The sequence below is a fragment of the Citrus clementina genome, unplaced genomic scaffold (assembly GCF_000493195.1).
Source record: "Citrus clementina cultivar Clemenules unplaced genomic scaffold, Citrus_clementina_v1.0 scaffold_8, whole genome shotgun sequence".
In the NCBI taxonomy this organism is placed as follows: Eukaryota; Viridiplantae; Streptophyta; class Magnoliopsida; order Sapindales; family Rutaceae; genus Citrus; species Citrus x clementina.
Genome location: NW_006262022.1, coordinates 17463385 through 17483532, shown reverse-complemented (window position 1 = coordinate 17483532; position 20148 = coordinate 17463385). Strand labels below are relative to the sequence as shown.

Below are 20148 nucleotides of genomic sequence, written 5' to 3'. Positions count from 1 at the left end.
ATGTATAGCATTTCCCCTGTCTTGGTTTTTGTTGTTTGTATATTTAGCTCCATCCCGAGTACTCTATATGCACAAGACTCTGGAGATGTAGGAGGTGGTGGAGGTGGAGGTGGAAGTGGAGGGGGGGACGGCCCTGGAGCTTTAACTTTGAGCTGTGGCTCAAAAGACGGCGGCATTGATGCAGATGGACGCAGTTGGGAACCGGATGATAAGTATTTGAGCAAAGGAGAATCAAAACCAACGAGAGCTACATACCAAGACTCTTCACTTGTCTCTAAGGTTCCGTACATGGATGCCAGAGTATTCAAGCAAGAAATGAGTTATGAGCTTCCCATAAGATTACAATCTCGTTATTGGGTTAGATTCCATTTCTATCCATCTACCTATCCTGAGCTCAATGTTGCGAATTCTTATTTCTCTGTTGTTGCCAATGATGTTACCCTTTTGAGCAATTTTAGTGCTTCACTAACAGCACAAGCTGTTGCGCAAGCTTATCTTATTAAAGAGTTTTCACTGGCTCCGATGGATTCTGATATCCTGAAAATTACCTTTAGGCCTTCTGATAAGCATCCCGGAACTTTTGCCTTTATTAATGGGATAGAGTTGGTTCCATCTCCAGACTTGTTTGAACAGGCCATTATCGTTGGTTTGGGCGAAACTATTGATGGGATGACGGCGAATATGCAGACAATGTTTAGATTGAATGTTGCAGGGCAATTCATTTCTCCGAAAAATGATTCCGGTGGTCTTATGAGGAGTTGGCAGAATGATGAGCCTTATTTGTTCGGAGCTGGATATGGGATCCCTATGAAGGCTGATGAGGTTCAAATTGATTACAAATCTTTGCCAGACTATTCTGCTCCTCCTGATGTTTACATGACTGCAAGATATATGGGAGTTGATGCGCATACCAACATGGAATTCAATCTCACATGGATTTTCCGGGTTGATGCCAATTTTACTTACTATGTAAGGTTGCATTTCTGTGAGTTTAAACCAGATATAAACAAAATCAATCAAAGAGTTTTCAATATTTACATCAACAATCAAACAGCACAGGCAGATGCTGATGTGATTGCTTGGACACATGGGCAAGGAGTACCAATTTATAAAGATTACGCGGTATATGTCGAGGATTTGCCTGGTGATGATCAGATTTTTGTGGCAATGTCACCATCACTGAAATATCAACCTGAATATCTTGACGCACTTCTTAATGGATTGGAGATATTCAAGATAGAAACAGCTAAAAACTTAGCAGGCCCCAATCCTGAGCCATCAGCATTGCCTGCTAAGTCTGAAGGTAACAGCACAAAGGGTTTTACTAATAAATCCAAGTCCAATATCCATGTGATAGGAGGTGCTGCTGGAGGAGCTGCTGCCTTTGGCCTCGTAGCTGCCCTGTGTTTTGTTGTGTACCAAAGAAAGCAGAGAATCCCTGGAACAGAATCACACACGTCCAGCTGGCTGCCCATTTACGGGCATTCTCAAACAACACAAAGCAAATCAACAATCTCAGGCAAAAGCAATGCTAGTAGCCATCTTTCAGCAATTGCTCAGGGTCTTTGTCGCCGCTTCTCATTGGCAGAGATTAAACATGCTACCAAGAGTTTTGATGAGTCTTACGTCATTGGAGTTGGAGGTTTTGGTAAGGTGTATAAAGGTGTTATAGAGGATAAGTTGAAAGTGGCTATCAAAAGATCAAACCCATCTTCAGAACAAGGAGTGAACGAATTCGTGACCGAAATTGAGATGCTTTCAAAGCTAAGACACAAGCATTTGGTATCTCTGATTGGTTTCTGTGAGGAGGGTAACGAAATGTGCTTGGTTTATGACTACATGGCTCTGGGAACTCTAAGGGAGCATATTTATAATACCAAGAAGGCTCTCTCATGGAAGCAAAGGCTGGAGATTTGCATTGGAGCAGCTAGAGGACTTCACTATCTTCACACAGGGGCTAAGTACACAATCATTCACAGAGACGTCAAGACAACAAACATTCTGCTTGACGAGAATTGGGTTGCCAAGGTTTCGGATTTTGGGCTATCGAAAACTGGTCCTAACATGGAAAATGGCCATGTTAGTACTGTGGTGAAGGGCAGCTTTGGTTACTTAGATCCTGAATACTTCAAAAGGCAACAATTAACTGAAAAATCTGATATCTACTCATTTGGAGTAGTCCTTTTCGAGGTTTTGTGTGCAAGGCCTGCTCTGAATCCTAGCCTTCCGAAGGAGCAAGTCAGTCTTGCCGATTGGGCACTGCATTGCAAACGAAAAGGGATACTTGACGACATTATTGATCCTCTCCTCAAGGATAAAATCAGCCCTGAGTGCTTAAAGAAGTTCGCGGATACAGCTGAAAAGTGCTTAGCTGATTCAGGAATTGATAGGCCTTCAATGGGAGATGTGCTGTGGAATCTAGAGTTTGTTCTTCAGTTGGTTGAAAGCACAGAGGCTTCGTCAAATCGTTCGCGAGGAAGTAGCATTGATGGTGCTGAAGATGATAATGCTAGAAACTGCAGCATAGGAAGTGACCATGGATCAAATGAAAGTTCAGATCAAGATAGTGCAATTTTCTCACAGATGGTGAACCCAACAGGGAGATGAGAAAAATGCTGTTCATAAGCTGCTTATGATTGCATTGCCAATGCCATTGAGATGGGCATAAAATCAATGATCAAAAGCCATGGAACTGTAGCATATGAATTTAAAGTGAGATTGGCTTCAATGCTTGTATGGTTTGTACTTCTTCTGTTCTAGTGTAAAAATCTATAGCAATTTGTACTCACAATGCCAGGAATTCAGACCCAAAAAAGAAAAGGAAGCATGTTAAAACATGCCTGGTATTCTTTATGGTCTTTAAGTTATGTTTTCAATATAATTATATAAAATAATTGTATGTATGTGCATAGATAGAACTTGAATTCATTTTTGTTAGATCCTTCTTCTTCACTTTGTGTATTGAATGTGATTCAACAGAAAAACACAATCTTAATTACAATTTTAGTTTTTTTTTTCTTCAATTGATGCAATTCATGCTAATGCTTCTAAAATCTCTAATTGCTAGATAATGATATGCAGCGAAGTTCCAATTTCCTTAAATTTACCTTACTAGCAAATTACTCATTAGTCAAGTCAAGTGGTGATCATATTTTTGTGAAGACATTCATATCCTATAATAATGTTGTCTGTGATGAGTCTATTTGGGATGAATGCACTTTGATTTGGGGATATTACATCATGCAGAATTTACTTTAACCTATTAGCTATGCATTTTGCTATGATTCTATAAATGACATTGCACAAGCTAATAGGTTTATAGTCAGCTACATCTCTCGGCTTTTTTATTTTTGGGATAAGAGCAATGCGTGTATGGTTTAGTGGAGCGAGGCTCCCTCGATAATTTAGAATTTGCAGACATATTTTTAATTGGTTAATAAGGTTGAGGATTTTAATCTTCCTACCTGTTGTCGAAATAGGTTTTCTCTCATTTGCAAGTTGATTTCAACTCGACTTCAACTATGATAAATGGAGACAAGTTCTTGCCGATTTTAAATTCACCTATTAGCTAGTGGGGTTTATAATATAGTTTGTAAATCATATTAAAATACAGGCTGAGGATTCGGTTTTAAAAATATCACAAAAACTAGTCCTAATTCGTGGCCTTAGAATAGATTGTAAGCAAATTGGGGGGGGGGGGGACCCATATTTTGATTCTGTTAAAAAACTTATCTCTGATTAATGCTTTAATTTGTTTATTGAAAAAATATTTATTCAACGTTGCTTTGACAACTGAGATCATGAAATAAAAGTCAGTTGCGTATTGAGTACACGGTAGATCATTGATTGATCCATTTCTATTTTCTAGAAGCTCGACAAATGGTTAATTACTTAATTTGGTTTGATTCAATCAGCCATGATTATTGGATTAGTTAATGTACGTGGATACACAAGTACACTCTTAATTCATTGTATCTCATTAATATAATAATTACTTGGTGACATGATCAATAGAAGTAAGAAATATAGAATAATATTTGCTGGTATACTTTGAAATAATTAAGATTGTTAATATATATAACTCTTATTTACTCGCTTAAGCTTTTGAGTTAAACAGGATATGAGAGAGAAATCCACTCAATTGGTCTTGCGCATGGCTTCACTTTAATAATTAAACTAGTTATCCTCGTAAGAGCATCTCTCTAAAAAAAATTTTAAATAAAATTTTATTACTTACTTGAAAAGTTATATTAATTTTTAAAACTCTAAAAAACACTTCAATTAAAATTCTTTAAATAAAAAATAATTTTCTCTCTTCAATTTTGTAAAATTACTTTCTCCCTCTTCAATTTATATTTTTTTTACTTTTTATTGGGGAGAGAGAAGTGATTTAATTACCATTTATTTTTCCGTTGAAAAAATATTTATTTGATTAAAATAATATTAACTTATTTTTATTTGAAGAGTTTTTTAGAAAGTAACATATTTTTTCACTCTTTTTTTGTCATGTAGGTAAGCAAATAGATATTTGAAGAATAAAATTAATAAAACCTTTTAGAGATGCTCTAAGTTTTCAATGTGAGACATTGATATGTTGTGATTATGTATTAAGCTTGTTACCAAGTTTCTAACCTAAGATATTGAGCCTAGCTTTCACAAACTTCTAACATGGGATGCTATTATTTAAAATATCATATTATTTGAGATAAAATCTAACTCTTACACTATCAATATCATTTTTGAGTTCTTATCTGACAACTTAAGTTTTTGAGTTAAATAGTGTGAGAATTAAACAACACACATCACAACTATATCATATTTTTTATATATCATGGAAAAGTATAGAAATATATTGATAAAAACAAAAAATCAAATTAGTTATATGATTTTTTAGTCTTTTTTTCCCTCTTTGAATTGAGGTTTTTGTAATTATGTAATTATTGTCATTTTTTATTATTTAACCTAATGACAATTCAATCCCTTCCTAACTCATATGACCGGAATTCAAGCCACAAACCTCTTGCTTTTCAACACAAAAGATTTTACCATCTTATCGATTTGGCACTCACATGTATTTGTTCAATTAATTAACAAATTTCTAAACAACATAACCATAAAGTTAGGTGAATACCCATGTTAAATTATTGGAACAAATTTTACTTATGGGTAAAGTGTACCTAGAGCAATTTTTTAATAAGAGATCTTTTATTTTAATAAAGTAAGAAAAACACACACTTAATTTGTCATATACTACATTAAAATCTGTAATTTTTTATTTTTTTTAACTTATCCCTTATCCTATTAAAATAACCAATCTCTTATTAGATAATAACTCGCCTAAATATAATTAATATATATTATTGTCAAAAAGAAAAGTGAACACACAATCTCACAATTAGTCAATTATTTGACAAAACTATTCCAAATTAACCAAATAAAATATGTAGTTAATGGAAGTCTTGTAAGCATGCCTTGTAAAACTTATCATCAAGTTTTGTCTTCGTTTAGTGGAGTATCATCATATGTTGCATACGTACGCTGCCAAATTTGTTTATTCCAATTGGCCAGAAACAATTTGGTTCAAAGACCCACTTTCATAAATATACTCAAGGATTCGGCAATCACCATTTAATTAAGTATTAGTCAACATTTTTACAAGTGTGAACCCTTGAAATTTACAACCTAGAGTAAAAAGGTCTATCTAAAGTCACAAGTGTTACATTTTAAATTTATAAAATCATAACATGTACATACAAATGATTTTTCTCCTTTTTTTAATGGTTATAATATATAAATATATTAAAATCTCAAGTATACCAGAACTTTAAATATATAAATATATAGGATTTTGATCTGGTGAATATAAATAAGTGATAATACACATTTAGTAACTGTAAATCTTTTTGGATAACGATCTCAATAACAACTAAATACGTCAGTGTCATCCGAAGAACTCTCTCTCTCTCTCTCTATATATATATAAGATAATCCAAAAATTTAAAAACTAATTGTGAAAATCTAATTCCATTAATATTAAACTACTATTGTCAAAAAAAAAACTTAAAATTAGAAAACATGTACTACTATTAAAGATTCCAATTCAATCTTTTGAGTGTACGCCATGTCACTTTAATCTTTCTTAGAAATCATTAAACAAGCAATGATTGTTTATTTCTTTATGGTTAAATGGGTGTAGCACTAAGGAAGTGTGCTCTTCAAGGTTTGAAAATCCTTATACCTTAACACAAATTCAATTTTTCATAAATAATAATAACATGCCCAATTAAATATTGGAAAATTTACTAAATTAGCCCTAATACTTTAGGTAATTATAAAATTAACCACACAAGTTTTTTTATATCAAAACTAGCTAAATAACAAATTTTTGGACCACAATACCCCTGTCAATCTCACCCAAAACTTACCAAAATCTGTAACTCACCCAAGCTTCTCACCAAACGCCAGCACCATAGAGAGCCAAATCGGAGACCATCATCGGCGGCAATCTCACCGGAATCACGTTCAACAACACCAATTCCACCAAAATCACGTCTAATAGCAATCAAGATCTCCAAGATCAACGGTTGAAATTCAAAAACCCTAAGTTAGCAATTTCAAACATATGCTTTATATTGTTCTTGTATTGTGTTGTGGTTGTGTGTTGTTGTGATGGTGGTGGTGGTGGTTGTTGGTGGTCTTCATGTATTGTCGGACTGTGTTGGCGGCAATATGTTGTAATGGGTGCTGACCAATTCGTGAAAATTTAAAATTTTTGTACGACAGGTGCCCGTTGCACCAAATTTTATGTGACAAGCAAGCGTCACACAAAAAATTAGATTACACAATCTGAAAATTTGTGCAACAGGTTCCCGTCGCACCAAATTTTGTGCGACAGATTATCTGTCATACAAAAAAATCAAATTACACAAAAGTTAGGCTATTTTCTGGAAGTCATAATTTAGGCCAAATTCATCCAATTTTTTTTTTTGGTATAATATACCATTTTGAAATTTGCAACGAAACGAATCAAACCCACAATTTTTTTTTTCGAGTCTCTCTTATGACCAAACAAAAAATTTGCCTCAAATTATGTATGACAGGCAGCTGTTATGACAGTTTTAGCAAAATCAATATAAAATGTCGTATATGCACTTTATACGATTTTGTAGTGTGTAACCACATTTGTTATGTTTTTTTTAATATATTTTTTAAGTTTAATGGATTCAGTTGTGCTTCAATTGTGTTACGACGGTTGGTGGGAGACGTTGGCGGATGAGTGTATGGAGTGCGTGAATGGCAATAATACAGCTTTTCTAATTCGGCAAGATTGTATGTTTGATCAGTTTTTAGCAAGAGTTATGATGTGTTACAGATAAATCGTAATGAACACAATATCACCATGAAGACAACTTTGAGGTCTAGTAATACAGTATATCGTACATGTTCACTGCCTATGGACATATTTAACGATGAAATAGTCAATGTTGTGTTACATATGGCCTCTGATGTGGTAAATTACGGATGCACAACTAGTAGAGCCCGTTGGCGACATGGTATAATTTTGTGTGACAGACATATAATCAAACAAAAAAAATTCAATATTCTGTACACAAGCACTATTTTTTTGTGTGACACTCATCCGATCGCACAAAAACTTGTGCAAAAATACACAGCATGTGCTATTGTCGCACAAAAACACAGCATGTGTGCAAAATACATGCTCTGTATTTTTGTGCGATGGGCATCCGTCGCACAAGTTTTTGTGCAACGGGCAGGTCGTCACACAAAAGCACAGCCCATCGCACGCGAGTCTCATGCGATGGCCTGGCCATCACACCAGATTTGGTGCGATGGGCTGTGCCTGTTGCGCGAGACTCGTGCGCGATGTGTTGTGCTCGTCGCACGATGGCTGCTGCAAATTCCATCCAATGGGCAGCAGCAGCCATCCAACACCCATAAACAACATCCAACTCTCCTATCCCGCTTGCAACACACCAACCCACCACCGCCATCAACAACTGCAAATAATCAAACCATCACAACCGCACCAACCCAACACCACAACAACAACAACAAAGCACAACAACACCACAAAATCACAACCCAAATAAAAAAGAAGTAAGAACTCACCTAGGGTTTTGAATTTTTACAATTGATTTTGGAGATCTTGGATGATTTTGAACGTGAGAGGTGATTTCAGCCGCCAATGATGGACTCTGGTGCCGCTCTACGCCGCTGCGATAGATAAGCGATTCCGGTGAGAAGTTTTCGGTGAGATGGGGAGGATTTGAGGGAGAGAGGAGGGTGAGAATGAGAGGGGTAGTTTGGTCTTCAAAATTAATGTTTGGCTAATTTTGATTGAAAAAAGTTTGGGTGGCAAAAATTGAAAAATGCAAAATTTTAATGGCTAATTTGGTAAAATTCCCTTAAATATTGGATGAATGAGTTTAATGTTCATATCTATAGGCCATATATATAGATATATATAAACAGAACCAAAAAAAAAAAAAAAAAATTGGTGTGACATTTGAATTATAAAAAAATATATGGATAAAATTGAAAGACAAAATAACACGGTCTAATACAATATCTATTTTTTAACCTTTCAAGATCAAATTAAAATAATTGAACCATCAGAACATTATACATTCAAACATATGTTATTCTTAGGCGACTAATGTTTAGTCGTGTATTCACCAAGATTCAATCTCAAATAATTCTAATATTATTGAGTAAAGAATGAATAAATTTTTTTATTCCTTAAAAAGGTATCACGGAGCTAATCAATCAAATCCTAGACTTCAAGGCAGCAAACCAAGTGCAGCCATCCGGAGGCTCTACTAATGATGCTCACTTTAATTATATTTATGATAATTTAATTAATTATTGAGATGAGGTCAATCATCATCATTTACAGGCTAGTTTTCCCAACAATCATTATCAACCAATCAAGGTATATGTTTTTGCTGCACCAGCAGCTCCACCATTAGCCTGCTCAATGGGTTCTAGGTGGATAATGCTAATTATAAAATTGATAAAATATACAATCAATCACATTCTAGTGCAAAATAATTATAACAAAAATGACACAATTGGCAATTAACAGGTTTGAATTACTTAAATTCACACTATAACATCCATAGTAATTTTATTTTTAATTCGTTTTTTTTTTTTTTGATAAGATTTAGTACATTGTAGTCTGCAGATACTTAAATATGTGCAACTAAGCATAATTATTTACATTAGTCAAGTTAGCAATTTTTTGCTTCATATAAATCAAACATAAAAATGCTTCGTTAGATTTTTAACTACATTTTGCAAGTGCATTTACATTTACGGTCTCATTTGTTATTTGTATATTTTATCTACTATTACATTTTGTTTATAGGAATTGTTTTTAAAAAAATTCTTTGCATTTTTTTTATCTTCGAATTTGAAGGTCTATTAAGCCAAAAAATGACATTGTTCATAGAATAACATTTTTTAAAATCAAACATATCAATTTATGTGACTAAAATATGTCTTTATTGATGCTTGCTTATATTGACAATAGAAAATAGTCACCTAAACATTTTCTAGACAATGTAAGTAGTCGTGACATAACACAATACATTGTAATAAAAGTGAAGTTGAGACAAAATTAATTACCAATTACATCTACAAATTAAAATTGTTGTAAATGACACCTTTTGGAGATTAAAAAAAATTATATCTTGATAGCTAGCATTAAGTGAAAACAAAATATTTATTATCATTGATTGTATTTTCGAACCATCAAAAGTGTCTATTTATAAAATCATTTACGACTATTTTTACTTACCCTTTAAAAAAATATTTTAGTCACTATAAATTTCCTGCAGTGATAAAAATATAGTGTCACTAATTACACTTTTAAATATTTAAATTGACTATTTTGATACCATTAATGATTGAATTTAAATTTGAGGTAAATTATCTAGTCACAAAATATATTTTTTCATGCTGCACTTTCGCGATTAATGGGTGATAATTTGTTTTATGTCATAAACAATAGAAAGAGATTAATTTCTTATCTTCAATAACTAAAATTTTTGTAGTAAAATACCATTTTATTGTAGTAGTTAATAATACCATCCACTAAATTGATTTGAGAGCTCAAATTCCTTGATTTTGATTAAATAAACTCGATTTTGCTTCGATATGTTACAACACCTCTTTTTATTTTATTTTTTTTATCAAAATTTTTCTTTCATGATACTGTTCTCTAAGGACCACAATTTGTGGTCCATTGTTCTTCATCAGCGAATATATTTTAATCCTTTACATGATATATCCAACTTCAAACTTTTAGAAAATTCCATTCGATCAATTTGATCATTTCTCTTGAAGTTGCATGATATTAATAATGTAATGAAGGGAAGAATTTATTGGGGGGAAAAAAAAGAAGTGAATAATTATTAATTTATTATTGTTTTAAGAAATTAAAAAAAAAAACAAAAAGAATTGAATGCTTAATTTATGATCGTTGGATTGAGGACAATCAGAGATAATCTCTGTCAGGCCAACTGTTGTCCGTCTGACTTTGCTGACTTTTGGTCCCACTTAACCTCACTTTACTGACAGACAACAAAACTTTTATTGAACGGAGAACTAGTTAACATCTGGATCCTTCTTGTTTTATGATCTCTCAAATTATGACATATTTTATTTATTTGTATCACATAGGTTCCTCTTTGATCTATCCTTAGTAAAAATTAAAAATAATGGAACCACCTGACAGTAAAAATATTCCCATCGACTGAGTTTTGTTACTGGATTTTACTTTGAGGTATCATAATCAATTCTTGAGTTATGTAAGACTTAAAAGTGATTTTCAAAATTTAGAAGTTAATTTTAGTGTTTGGTAAAAAAATTAAAATAACTTTTGTTAAAATCAGCACATCGTACAGTTGATTTTGAAAAGTAAAGAATGAGTAGTTTTTAGATTCTAATTTTGAGAATATATTTTATCTTTTAATACAATTCCATAAATATTCTTAAAATTATTATCTAAACTCAAAATTATCCTTATTCAAATTAGAAACAAAATCAATATTTTAATAAAATTTTATTATAATTCATTAATATCAATTTATTAATATCAATTTGTTGGTCGAATTATTATTAAATTTGTTTCACTATATTATAACTTTAATTATCAATTGTTTTAAGAAAAAATAAAAAATTCAATATATTATAAATTTTATTTTTAGTAAAGATTATTATAATACACAATTAAAAATTATATGTACATGTTTTTATATGTATAAGTAAATTTTATTCTACATTATATAAATTTTAATCATTTATTTTCTCTCAACAGTTTAACAGTAAAATTTATTAAACGTTCATAACTGCTTTTAAAAATCACAATACTTTTGAAAATAAACTATACCAAATACTTAACTGATTTTTATCACACAACTACCAATAATTATTTTAGAAGTTATAGTATTCCCAAACTAACCCTTAATCAAACTAAAAATGACAATTTTCGGTTAATTATTATTCTTTAATTAAAGATTACGTAATTCATCTGAACTGTAAGACATATATCATTCGAGACATAATTTTCTCTGGTTTCTTGTTTGGATTGGGGATGACAAATCGCAATCCCTGGATTGTCGACAGCTGAGACCAACCCTTGTGAAATACTGGAAGAGGACCTATCTGATGAAAATAAGAAAATGGTGATCTATTTGAGAAAATGTGAGAAATTAGGTTACTGACCTTATTTGACAGGCTGCCTCCACTTGTAACGATCGCCGCCGTCCGTTCTGTCCAACAGTTAAGTCGAGATGACCGCAGTGGACTAGTGGGCCCTACTTATTGACGGTACCTTCTGACCCTACGTCAAATTAAACAATTAATTTCATATAATTATAATAACAATTAAAACAATAATCTTCTAAGTTTAAAGTTGTATATAAAATTTTGAAGCAAGTTTCTAGTAAAGATTAATATATAAAATGATGCTCCTAATGAACATTACAATTATGAATAATATTACACATTCTAAGTTTTATGAGAAATTGTGTGAAAATCATCTTAAAAATAATAAGGAAGGATATCCTAAAATGAGCTAATTGAATCAACAGTAAAACAATACTGTTTTACCTCTATTTTTTTTTCCCTGTGATAAAATGATGCCATTTTATTCTTGATTATACTCACCCTTAATCGATCAAGGTTTTATGAATAGTAATACTACACATTCTAAGTTTTATGAAAAATCATATAAAAATTATTTGAAAAATAATAAGGAGACACAATCTAACATGAGCTAATTGAATTAATACTAAAACAATACCATTTTATCTCTATTTTTTTCTAACCATTCTATCCTTATATAAATCCTTAATCGGTATCTTTTATTTATTATCAACCTTCAATTCATCCACCAGACAAAAAAAAATTGTAAGAAATTAACTTGTAGCCTGTAGAAGTTCATCATCACTTTCACTTAGTAAATGTCAAAATACAACATTATTTTGAGGGAATTATTGGATAAAGAAAATTTAAAAAATAAATAAATAAAAGAAAAGAATAAAGAGTGAAAATAGCGGGACCCAAAGCAGGATCTTTGGCAGAGACTGCAGTTTCTTTCTGTTTTAATTATCACTGCATTGGACAGAGCAGACCAGAGCACTCCTTCTCCCATGGCATCATGATTTCTTTTTTTTTTTTAATAATAATAATAAATAAATAAATAATACCAATGATTTTGATTCTAATTAAAAAAACAAAAAAAAAGAGCCTCTTTGTTTTTCTTTTGTGTCATTTTAACCAACTTCCATAAAGTGATTAAAGTCTTCTTTCACATCTTTCTATTCAAGCTGAGTAATAATTTCAACAGCATCCCAATAATCCAATCTCACAATTTTAATCAAATCAAAACTTTTTTTTTTCTTTATATTTTGTCTTCTCCTTGTTCTTTCATCATCATCACTACCTTTTCCTTTTTTTTTTTTTCCCTCAACATTTAGCCGTTAAATAATGGCTAATTGTTTAATCTCAATTTTTCCTTCTGAGAAGTCTTTTCATGATCTCAAGATGATGATGATATCACATAAAGGAGCATTTTGATCAGTACCCCATCTCAGTAAATCCTACCTACATATGCAGATGGGTTTGGCTTGTTTTGCTCATTAAAGATTGTTTTTGTTTTTGTTTTTTTGTTTCTGTTTTAATTTTTTTAATTTTTTTTTTGGTTCCTTCTGTACTTTTGAGTCTTATGGAGGAGGTTGAAGAAGCAAACAAGATAGCCGTTGAGAGCTGCTACAGAGTTCTAAATCTTCTGTCTCAACATAATAAAGATCCTCTTCAAGTTCATCATCAATACAGGAACTTGGCTTTGGAAACTGATGAGGTTGTGTTTAAGTTCAAAAGGGTTGTGTCACTTTTAAGCCATGGAACAACAAGAGTCAGAAAGTTGAGAAAAAACTACCTGAAACCAACAACACCTTCGAATTTGCCTCAGAACATCTTCTTGGATAGTCCTAATACTAATCTCAGTAAGCCGGTTTTATCACCAAAGCCGCTCCAAGTAATCCCACCTCATGATTTCTTTGAAACCACCCCATCATCATCATCAATAAGAAGAGAAAAGTTGTCAACTTTTAACAATAATAACAACAATAATAATAATAACAGGTCCCCTGCTCTCCAAATGGCAACTCCATCACAAAGCTTGCAGCAGTTCTTGTATCAACAGCAGATACAAAGGCTGCAGTTTCAACAGCAACACATGGGCATGATGATGTATTCCTCTGGTGGCAACAACGGTGGCATAAATCTGAAATTTGATGGGTCTACTAGTTGTTGCACACCAAGCAATATGACTATGTCATCAACAAAATCACTCATTTCATCTTTGAGCTTGGATGGGGGTTCAAATAATTCTTTCCATTTGATTGGTGTGCCGCAGCACTCAAGCCAGATCTCTCAACATTCCAAGAAGAGGTGCTTTAGCAGCAGAGCAGAAGATGGGACTCTCAAATGTAGCACTAGTGGCAAGTGCCATTGCTCTAAGAGGAGGTTAACTTTTTTTTTTCCCCCTTTTTTATGTTTAAAGTTAAATTAATAAATGTTTCATTTGTTTTATTTTAATTTAATTAATTAATTACTGCCTTGTTTTGGATTTGTTTACAGGAAACACAGGGTGAAGAGATCCATTAAAGTGCCTGCCATTAGCAACAAAGTTGCTGATATTCCTCCAGACGAGTATACTTGGAGAAAATATGGGCAGAAACCAATTAAGGGCTCCCCTCATCCAAGGTTGGTTTACATTTATTTTCATTTTCATAATCAGAATTATTTTATTTCTCCAAATTAAGATTGGGCCGGGCTTATGCAGCTCTTTAAGTAAACATTAGACTATAGTCACTAAACAATATTACAAGATGTTTATTTTTATTTTTTGAATTAAATATACCCCAATCTCATCAAGATGCCAAATTTATAGTTCACTCACCATGTTACATCCGTATGCCCCCTAGAACACCAACAACCTCACCTTTCTTCATTGTGTAAGTCAAGTGAGGTTGGTCGAATAAGTCAAGTGTAAGCTGTAAGTGGGGAAACAATTTGATATTAAATATGAACATAACCGGAGTAGTAAATGCCAGTCTAATATAGCTTATCCAATTAGCATAAATGCTCATTTAATTTAATAAGTTATTTTTAAATCTTTCACTGTTGTTTGAATTTTTTTTAATAGAGATTTTGGAAACTAAATAAACTATTTTATTTTTACTAACAAAAGCTTAAATTCTCGGCTTTTGAAGTGGATGTAAATTTTTTTTTTAAATGTTAAAATGTGTAAAGTATCTTTTATTTATTTGTTAATCTTATTTCATTCTTTTCATAACATCACTTTAAAAAAAAAATTGTCCATTAAAATAATTTTACAATTTTTAATATAAATTTTTATTGACAATAAAACAATTAATTTTTTTTTTGTAAAATTTCTACTAGTAAAAACTCCCCTAAAATAAACTTCACTTAAATAAGCTCAATTTCAAAAGCTGTATCAAACGGTGCCTAAATCGAGTAAGTCCGATTGAGTAAGACTAGTCAAGAAATAAGTCGACTAAATATTTGATTTTAAATAGTGAATTTTTATTTTTTTTTATAGAGCCTTTGGACATATATGTGTAAAAGTAATTAGTCAACTGAGTCGAAACATATATTTGGTACTTTGATGTTATTGTGGGTACACCTAGTGTAATTTCTTCAAGATATGTTTGATGATGATCATGATTATAATGACCATTGAATGTGACTGATAAAATGTTTTGAAACGCAGGGGATACTATAAGTGCAGCAGTGTGAGAGGATGCCCAGCAAGAAAGCATGTGGAGAGATGCCCAGAAGAGCCTTCAATGTTAATTGTCACTTATGAAGGTGAGCACAATCATTCGAGGATCATGCAGTCTTCACAATCTGCCCATACATGAAGAAAGAAAAGACAGCTTCCGATTCCATCTAGCCTAATTCAACCAATATTAGCTCTAGTTTTATCTATAACTGTGAATTTAATCATGCTATAGATAGTTTGTAGTTCAGACTCTGACGATGTTGATGCTTAAGCTAGTTCATGTTAATTGTGACAAAGTTTCTACTCGCTAAAACCCTGACAATTTTTCTGTTATATCTGTCCTTCTTCTAAGTTTCTGCTTTAACTCATAGGTCAATTTGTTATATATGTGTATATATAATGGTTTTTATTTTGGAAGAAACATCTAAGTTTTCAGGTAATTATGAGATTCAACAGTGGTTGCTCCCCTTGTCAAATATAATTTCAATGGTTTCATCATCAGCCAACTTCATTTCAGACTCATAAAGAAACAATCTGCTTGACCTGCCAAAACCAGATTAAAATGAAGTTGCCTGCAAGGATGGTTGAGAACGGGACAACTGAATCAACAAAACTATCTTGAAATTTTTAAGAAATAAATAAACAAATAAATTGTTCTAATTAAAAGGAAAAAAAAAAAAGGAAAAAGAGAGACAATCTCCTCCCTTTAGATGAATTTATAAAATTTTACATCCTGTAGAACACAAAATTCAACAAAACACTAGCAACAAGTAACATCATAAACAAGCATATGAAAGCAAAATTCATATTCCGCTTTCTACAAACAGGACTTCACTAAACACTATTAACATCATAAGTTCATTATTGTGTCTTGTCACAAAAACACAAATTATCCAAAAGACGCAAATGCGTGCATAAGTCTAAATAAGTTATCCGAAACACGCAGATGCTTGCAAAAGTCTAAACATAGAGTTCCACCACAACCACATCCTGACATCCATAATTCTACAAACAAACAAATAAAATGAACTAATTCAAAATTTGCGGGCCATTGTCTTCATCATCATTCAATTCGTCTCCCGTAAAAATTTCTTCTTCAGGAATTGCACCTAACCAAAAAGACAAAGTATTAAAACAATAAAAGTACAACAAAAACCATTATTTATGTATTTTCTAAATTGAAAAGAAATTTTGTATACCACGATCGGCAGCCCATAACCAATGTTGAGCGCACATGATCGCTTCCAATGTGTCAGGATGAAGTCTGCTACGATGTGGGCTCAAGCTTCTACCCTCCACATTAAAAGCAGACTTCGAGGCAACAGTCGTCACAGGTATGGCTAAGATATCCTTAGCAATCTCAGCCAAAACAGGATATCTGTCTTTGTTCATCTTCCACCAAGTTAAAACATCAAAGTCTGCAGTTCTTTCAACTAGAGGCTCCTCTAAGTACCTCTCAAGTTCGGACTGTGATTTTGTCAGTTTTGTGTTTTGGCTTGCAAATGCTTCAAAAGCAGCCCAATTTAAAAAACCAAGTTGTCTCTGACCTTTGAGGGAATGACCAACAGCTAAAGAAGATTCAGCAACAGCCCCACATGTCAGAGCCGTAGACGTAACCTCATAATAATTAAATATTTCCTCACAAAGATCACGCACTCTCTTAATCTGCTCTGCAACACCAACAGCATAAATCTTTGGAAAATAGAATTCAATCATCAACATCTTGAACCTTGGGTCAAGAATAACAGCCATCACCAACACCATATGAATCTCTTGCCAATATTTCAGAAATTTTTCAATCATACCATCAGCCATTAATTTAACTTCAGGAATAGGAGACATTTGCCACTCCATTAATGATTTCCTCATTTTGCAAATCACTGGAAAAAACATAATAGCGGTGGGGTATGCTGTACCCGAAAATACATCCGTCAATGAGTAAAATGGTCTTAAATAATCTAACATCTTTTCTGCCAACTCCCATTCCTTATCAGAAGGCAGACACTTATAATGTGACTCACAATGCTGCAGTCGAGAAAAGACATTTTTATACATCACTGCAACATCAAGCATATCAAAGGTGGAATTCCATCTAGTTGGACAATCAAGCACCAACTTTCTCTCACACACAATCTGCAATTGATGTGCAGTCATCTCAAAAGTTTTCAATCTTTTTGGTGATGAACTCCAATAAGACACACTCTCCCTAATCTTTCCAATACCACCCTCAATCACTTTCAACCCATCCTTCACAATTAGGTTTAAAATATGAGCTGCACACCTCATATGAAAAAATTTACCATTCAAAACCATTGATTCAGTTGGAATCATTCCCTTAACTCTATCAACCATGGCTTCATTAGTTGTACAACTATCCAAAGTAATGGTGGATAACTTCTTATCCACATTCCAATCCCACAAACACTTCACCAATACTTGGGAAAGACACTCAACAGTATGTGGAGCTGGCACATTTATGAACCTATTCATTGGAAAAAATATATGTGGGAAGTAATAAAAATAATGTAAAAACTAAAGCTTTTCAAATTCCAATCACAAGAAATTTACCTTAAGATTCGACTTTGCAAACGCCAAGAGTTGTCAATAAAATGTCCTGTAACAACCATATAACCCTTCTTTTGATTGCTAGTGGTCCGCAAGTCTGTAGTAATTGCCACCCTACTGTCATTATTCTCCAGCAACTTCATTGTTTTGGCCTTTTCAGAATTATACAATTTAAAGATCTCAATCTTTAAAGTGCTTCTGCACATATTTTTGGCCAATGGGTTGCAATAACTCATCAAATCCTTAAATGCATCATACTCCACAAACCTAAGTGGAAGCTCATGCTTCACAATCAATGTCGCAAGTTTGTGACTGGCAACGATCGGATCAAATGATTGAAGTGCAACACCACACGTTCCATCATCTTTCGTCACCTCTTTTTTCTCAAGACAATCATCTACTTGATCTTTCTGTTGAGTTCTAGATAAACATGACCTCACGTGTCTATTCAAGTGAGATGTTCCAGACCCAGCCGTCAGCTCGGCTCCACAATGTATGCATTTTGCCTTCTTTATCCCAAGAACGGTTATCTTTGTGAAGTGATCCCAACAATCTGAGGTTGTTCTTGATCTCTTATTACTTGAATTGTGCAACATCTCTCCGTTTCTGTTGTTGCCATATTCTACTTCAACCTCTGGAACATCCTCAGGCTCATCCTTCATGCTATAGGGTAAAACAGGAAAATTTGCTTGAGATTCTCTCCAGTCAGTTATTATGATTTATGACCTACATTATATAATAATCATTAGAAAATAAAATTAATTTAGGATAAAAAACAAAGCATAATAGCATAAGATTCTTCTTCTTATTCTTCTTTTTTTTTTTTTTAAAGACAACAAAAATGGTCATAAGATATTCCAACTAGTAACTGTCTATACCCAAAGCACACATTACAAAGAAAAGCAACATATTAGCAAGACATTTCAAGCTCATTCATTAAACATTCACCAATTGGATCTGCACAGATTCTTTTACAGTCACTAAAATCCCAGGGCACAAAGTTCATGAAAAACTTAACGGCAGTGCTATCAAGACAGACTGACTGACTGCTATGGCGTACGGTTACTAATTAGGATGATGGCAATGACCATAACAACACAATATAAGAGGAGATATAAGATGGGCAATGCCTGAGTAAGCTTCACCTTTAACAAGTCAATTAGTAAGACGATTTATTAATTTAAGCCACACATATAGATCAAATCAAGTCAGTAATACAAATGAACAAATAACAATTAATATCCACATTCTCTGTGTAATTCACTTCATAATTTAGAAAGGAGGTTCTTGTTTGGTTTATCAAATTTCTTAGTCAAATAAGCATTGCATCCACTTCTTCAGCTTCTAAAATCACTGAAACATGAGCAAAGCACACTAAAAGGGCAGTCAAAATTTTCTACTACTATTAAAAGTGTGAAGAATTCCACAACCATTTATGACAAAACAAGGAAGAATCTCAGTTACAAACTTAAAATTGCTTTTACATATATTCTCGAGGGCCAAGTGAAAGTGACGGTCATCATGAGACAGGATGATACTAAACTGAATGCTAATGCTCAAACAGTTAAAATAAAATCATAGTAGAAAAAGACAGTCCCTTCAAATAAAGCCTTTGCTTAAATTAATTATCTATTTACGTATGAATGGTCAAAGCTATGATTAGTGTTCTTATTATATTAAGAGAAAGACTACAAGAAACAGTGAAATTGAAAAGGGAAAAAGAAGATTTAAGAGGAAACTTTGACCAAGAGATTGCAGAAGGAAGCCAAGCCAATGGCAAGGAATCGACCCCGTATAAGAATCAGAAGGAAGTAACAGCCATTTGCCCTTTGCAGATTTGAGATTTGGGAATAGAAAGGGGGTGTGGATAGAGAAATAATTACAGATTCTGATTTTAGAATTTAGGGATTTATCTTTTAACTTTAAATTTTTTAATTATTTTTAAATTTAATTTCAATATAATTTATAAGTCATTTTAACGGCCTGAATTATTTTGTCCACCCTAAAAACATCATATATTAGTTTATAATTGAAAATTACCAATGATACATCTTACAGAACTGGGACTTTCATGCATGTTTTGAGGGAAAATGATAAGAATCCTTCTCCCTGCTTCATTAGACTACAGCAGAGTGCAAAGGTAACATTTTGTCATATACAATAAAAATAACAGGTTCAGACATAAAAGCAAGCATTTCGAGTATTGGAATTGGTAGTAGTAACAGTGGCAACAAATTAAAGCACAT

The 20148-nt window shown here is 32.8% G+C and overlaps 2 protein-coding genes across 2 annotated transcripts; both read left to right on the top strand.

Moving 5' to 3' along the window:
- Positions 1-2751, top strand: LOC18035331 (receptor-like protein kinase ANXUR2). Its single transcript, XM_006423941.2, has one exon. It carries the CDS (start codon positions 1-3, stop codon positions 2605-2607), a length of 2607 nt encoding a protein of 868 aa, XP_006424004.2. The 3' UTR covers positions 2608-2751.
- Positions 2752-12975: 10224 nt separating this feature from the next.
- LOC18035360 (probable WRKY transcription factor 74) lies at positions 12976-15672 on the top strand. The gene is made up of 3 exons (XM_006423940.2): positions 12976-14055; positions 14170-14295; positions 15326-15672. The coding sequence occupies exons 1-3, from the start codon at positions 13253-13255 to the stop codon at positions 15474-15476; spliced, it is 1080 nt and encodes a 359-aa protein (XP_006424003.1). The 5' UTR covers positions 12976-13252; the 3' UTR covers positions 15477-15672.
- The last annotated feature ends 4476 nt before the right edge of the window (positions 15673-20148 follow it).

Excerpts from the sequence above, each read along its gene's own strand:
- LOC18035331 (XM_006423941.2), top strand. The coding sequence starts at position 1 with ATGTATAGCATTTCCCCTGTCTTGGTTTTTGTTGTTTGTATATTTAGC.
- LOC18035360 (XM_006423940.2), top strand. The coding sequence starts at position 13,253 with ATGGAGGAGGTTGAAGAAGCAAACAAGATAGCCGTTGAGAGCTGCTAC. Across the intron at positions 14,056-14,169 it reads TGCCATTGCTCTAAGAGGAG|GAAACACAGGGTGAAGAGAT; the intron begins GTTAACTTTTTT and ends ATTTGTTTACAG. Across the intron at positions 14,296-15,325 it reads AAGGGCTCCCCTCATCCAAG|GGGATACTATAAGTGCAGCA; the intron begins GTTGGTTTACAT and ends TTTGAAACGCAG.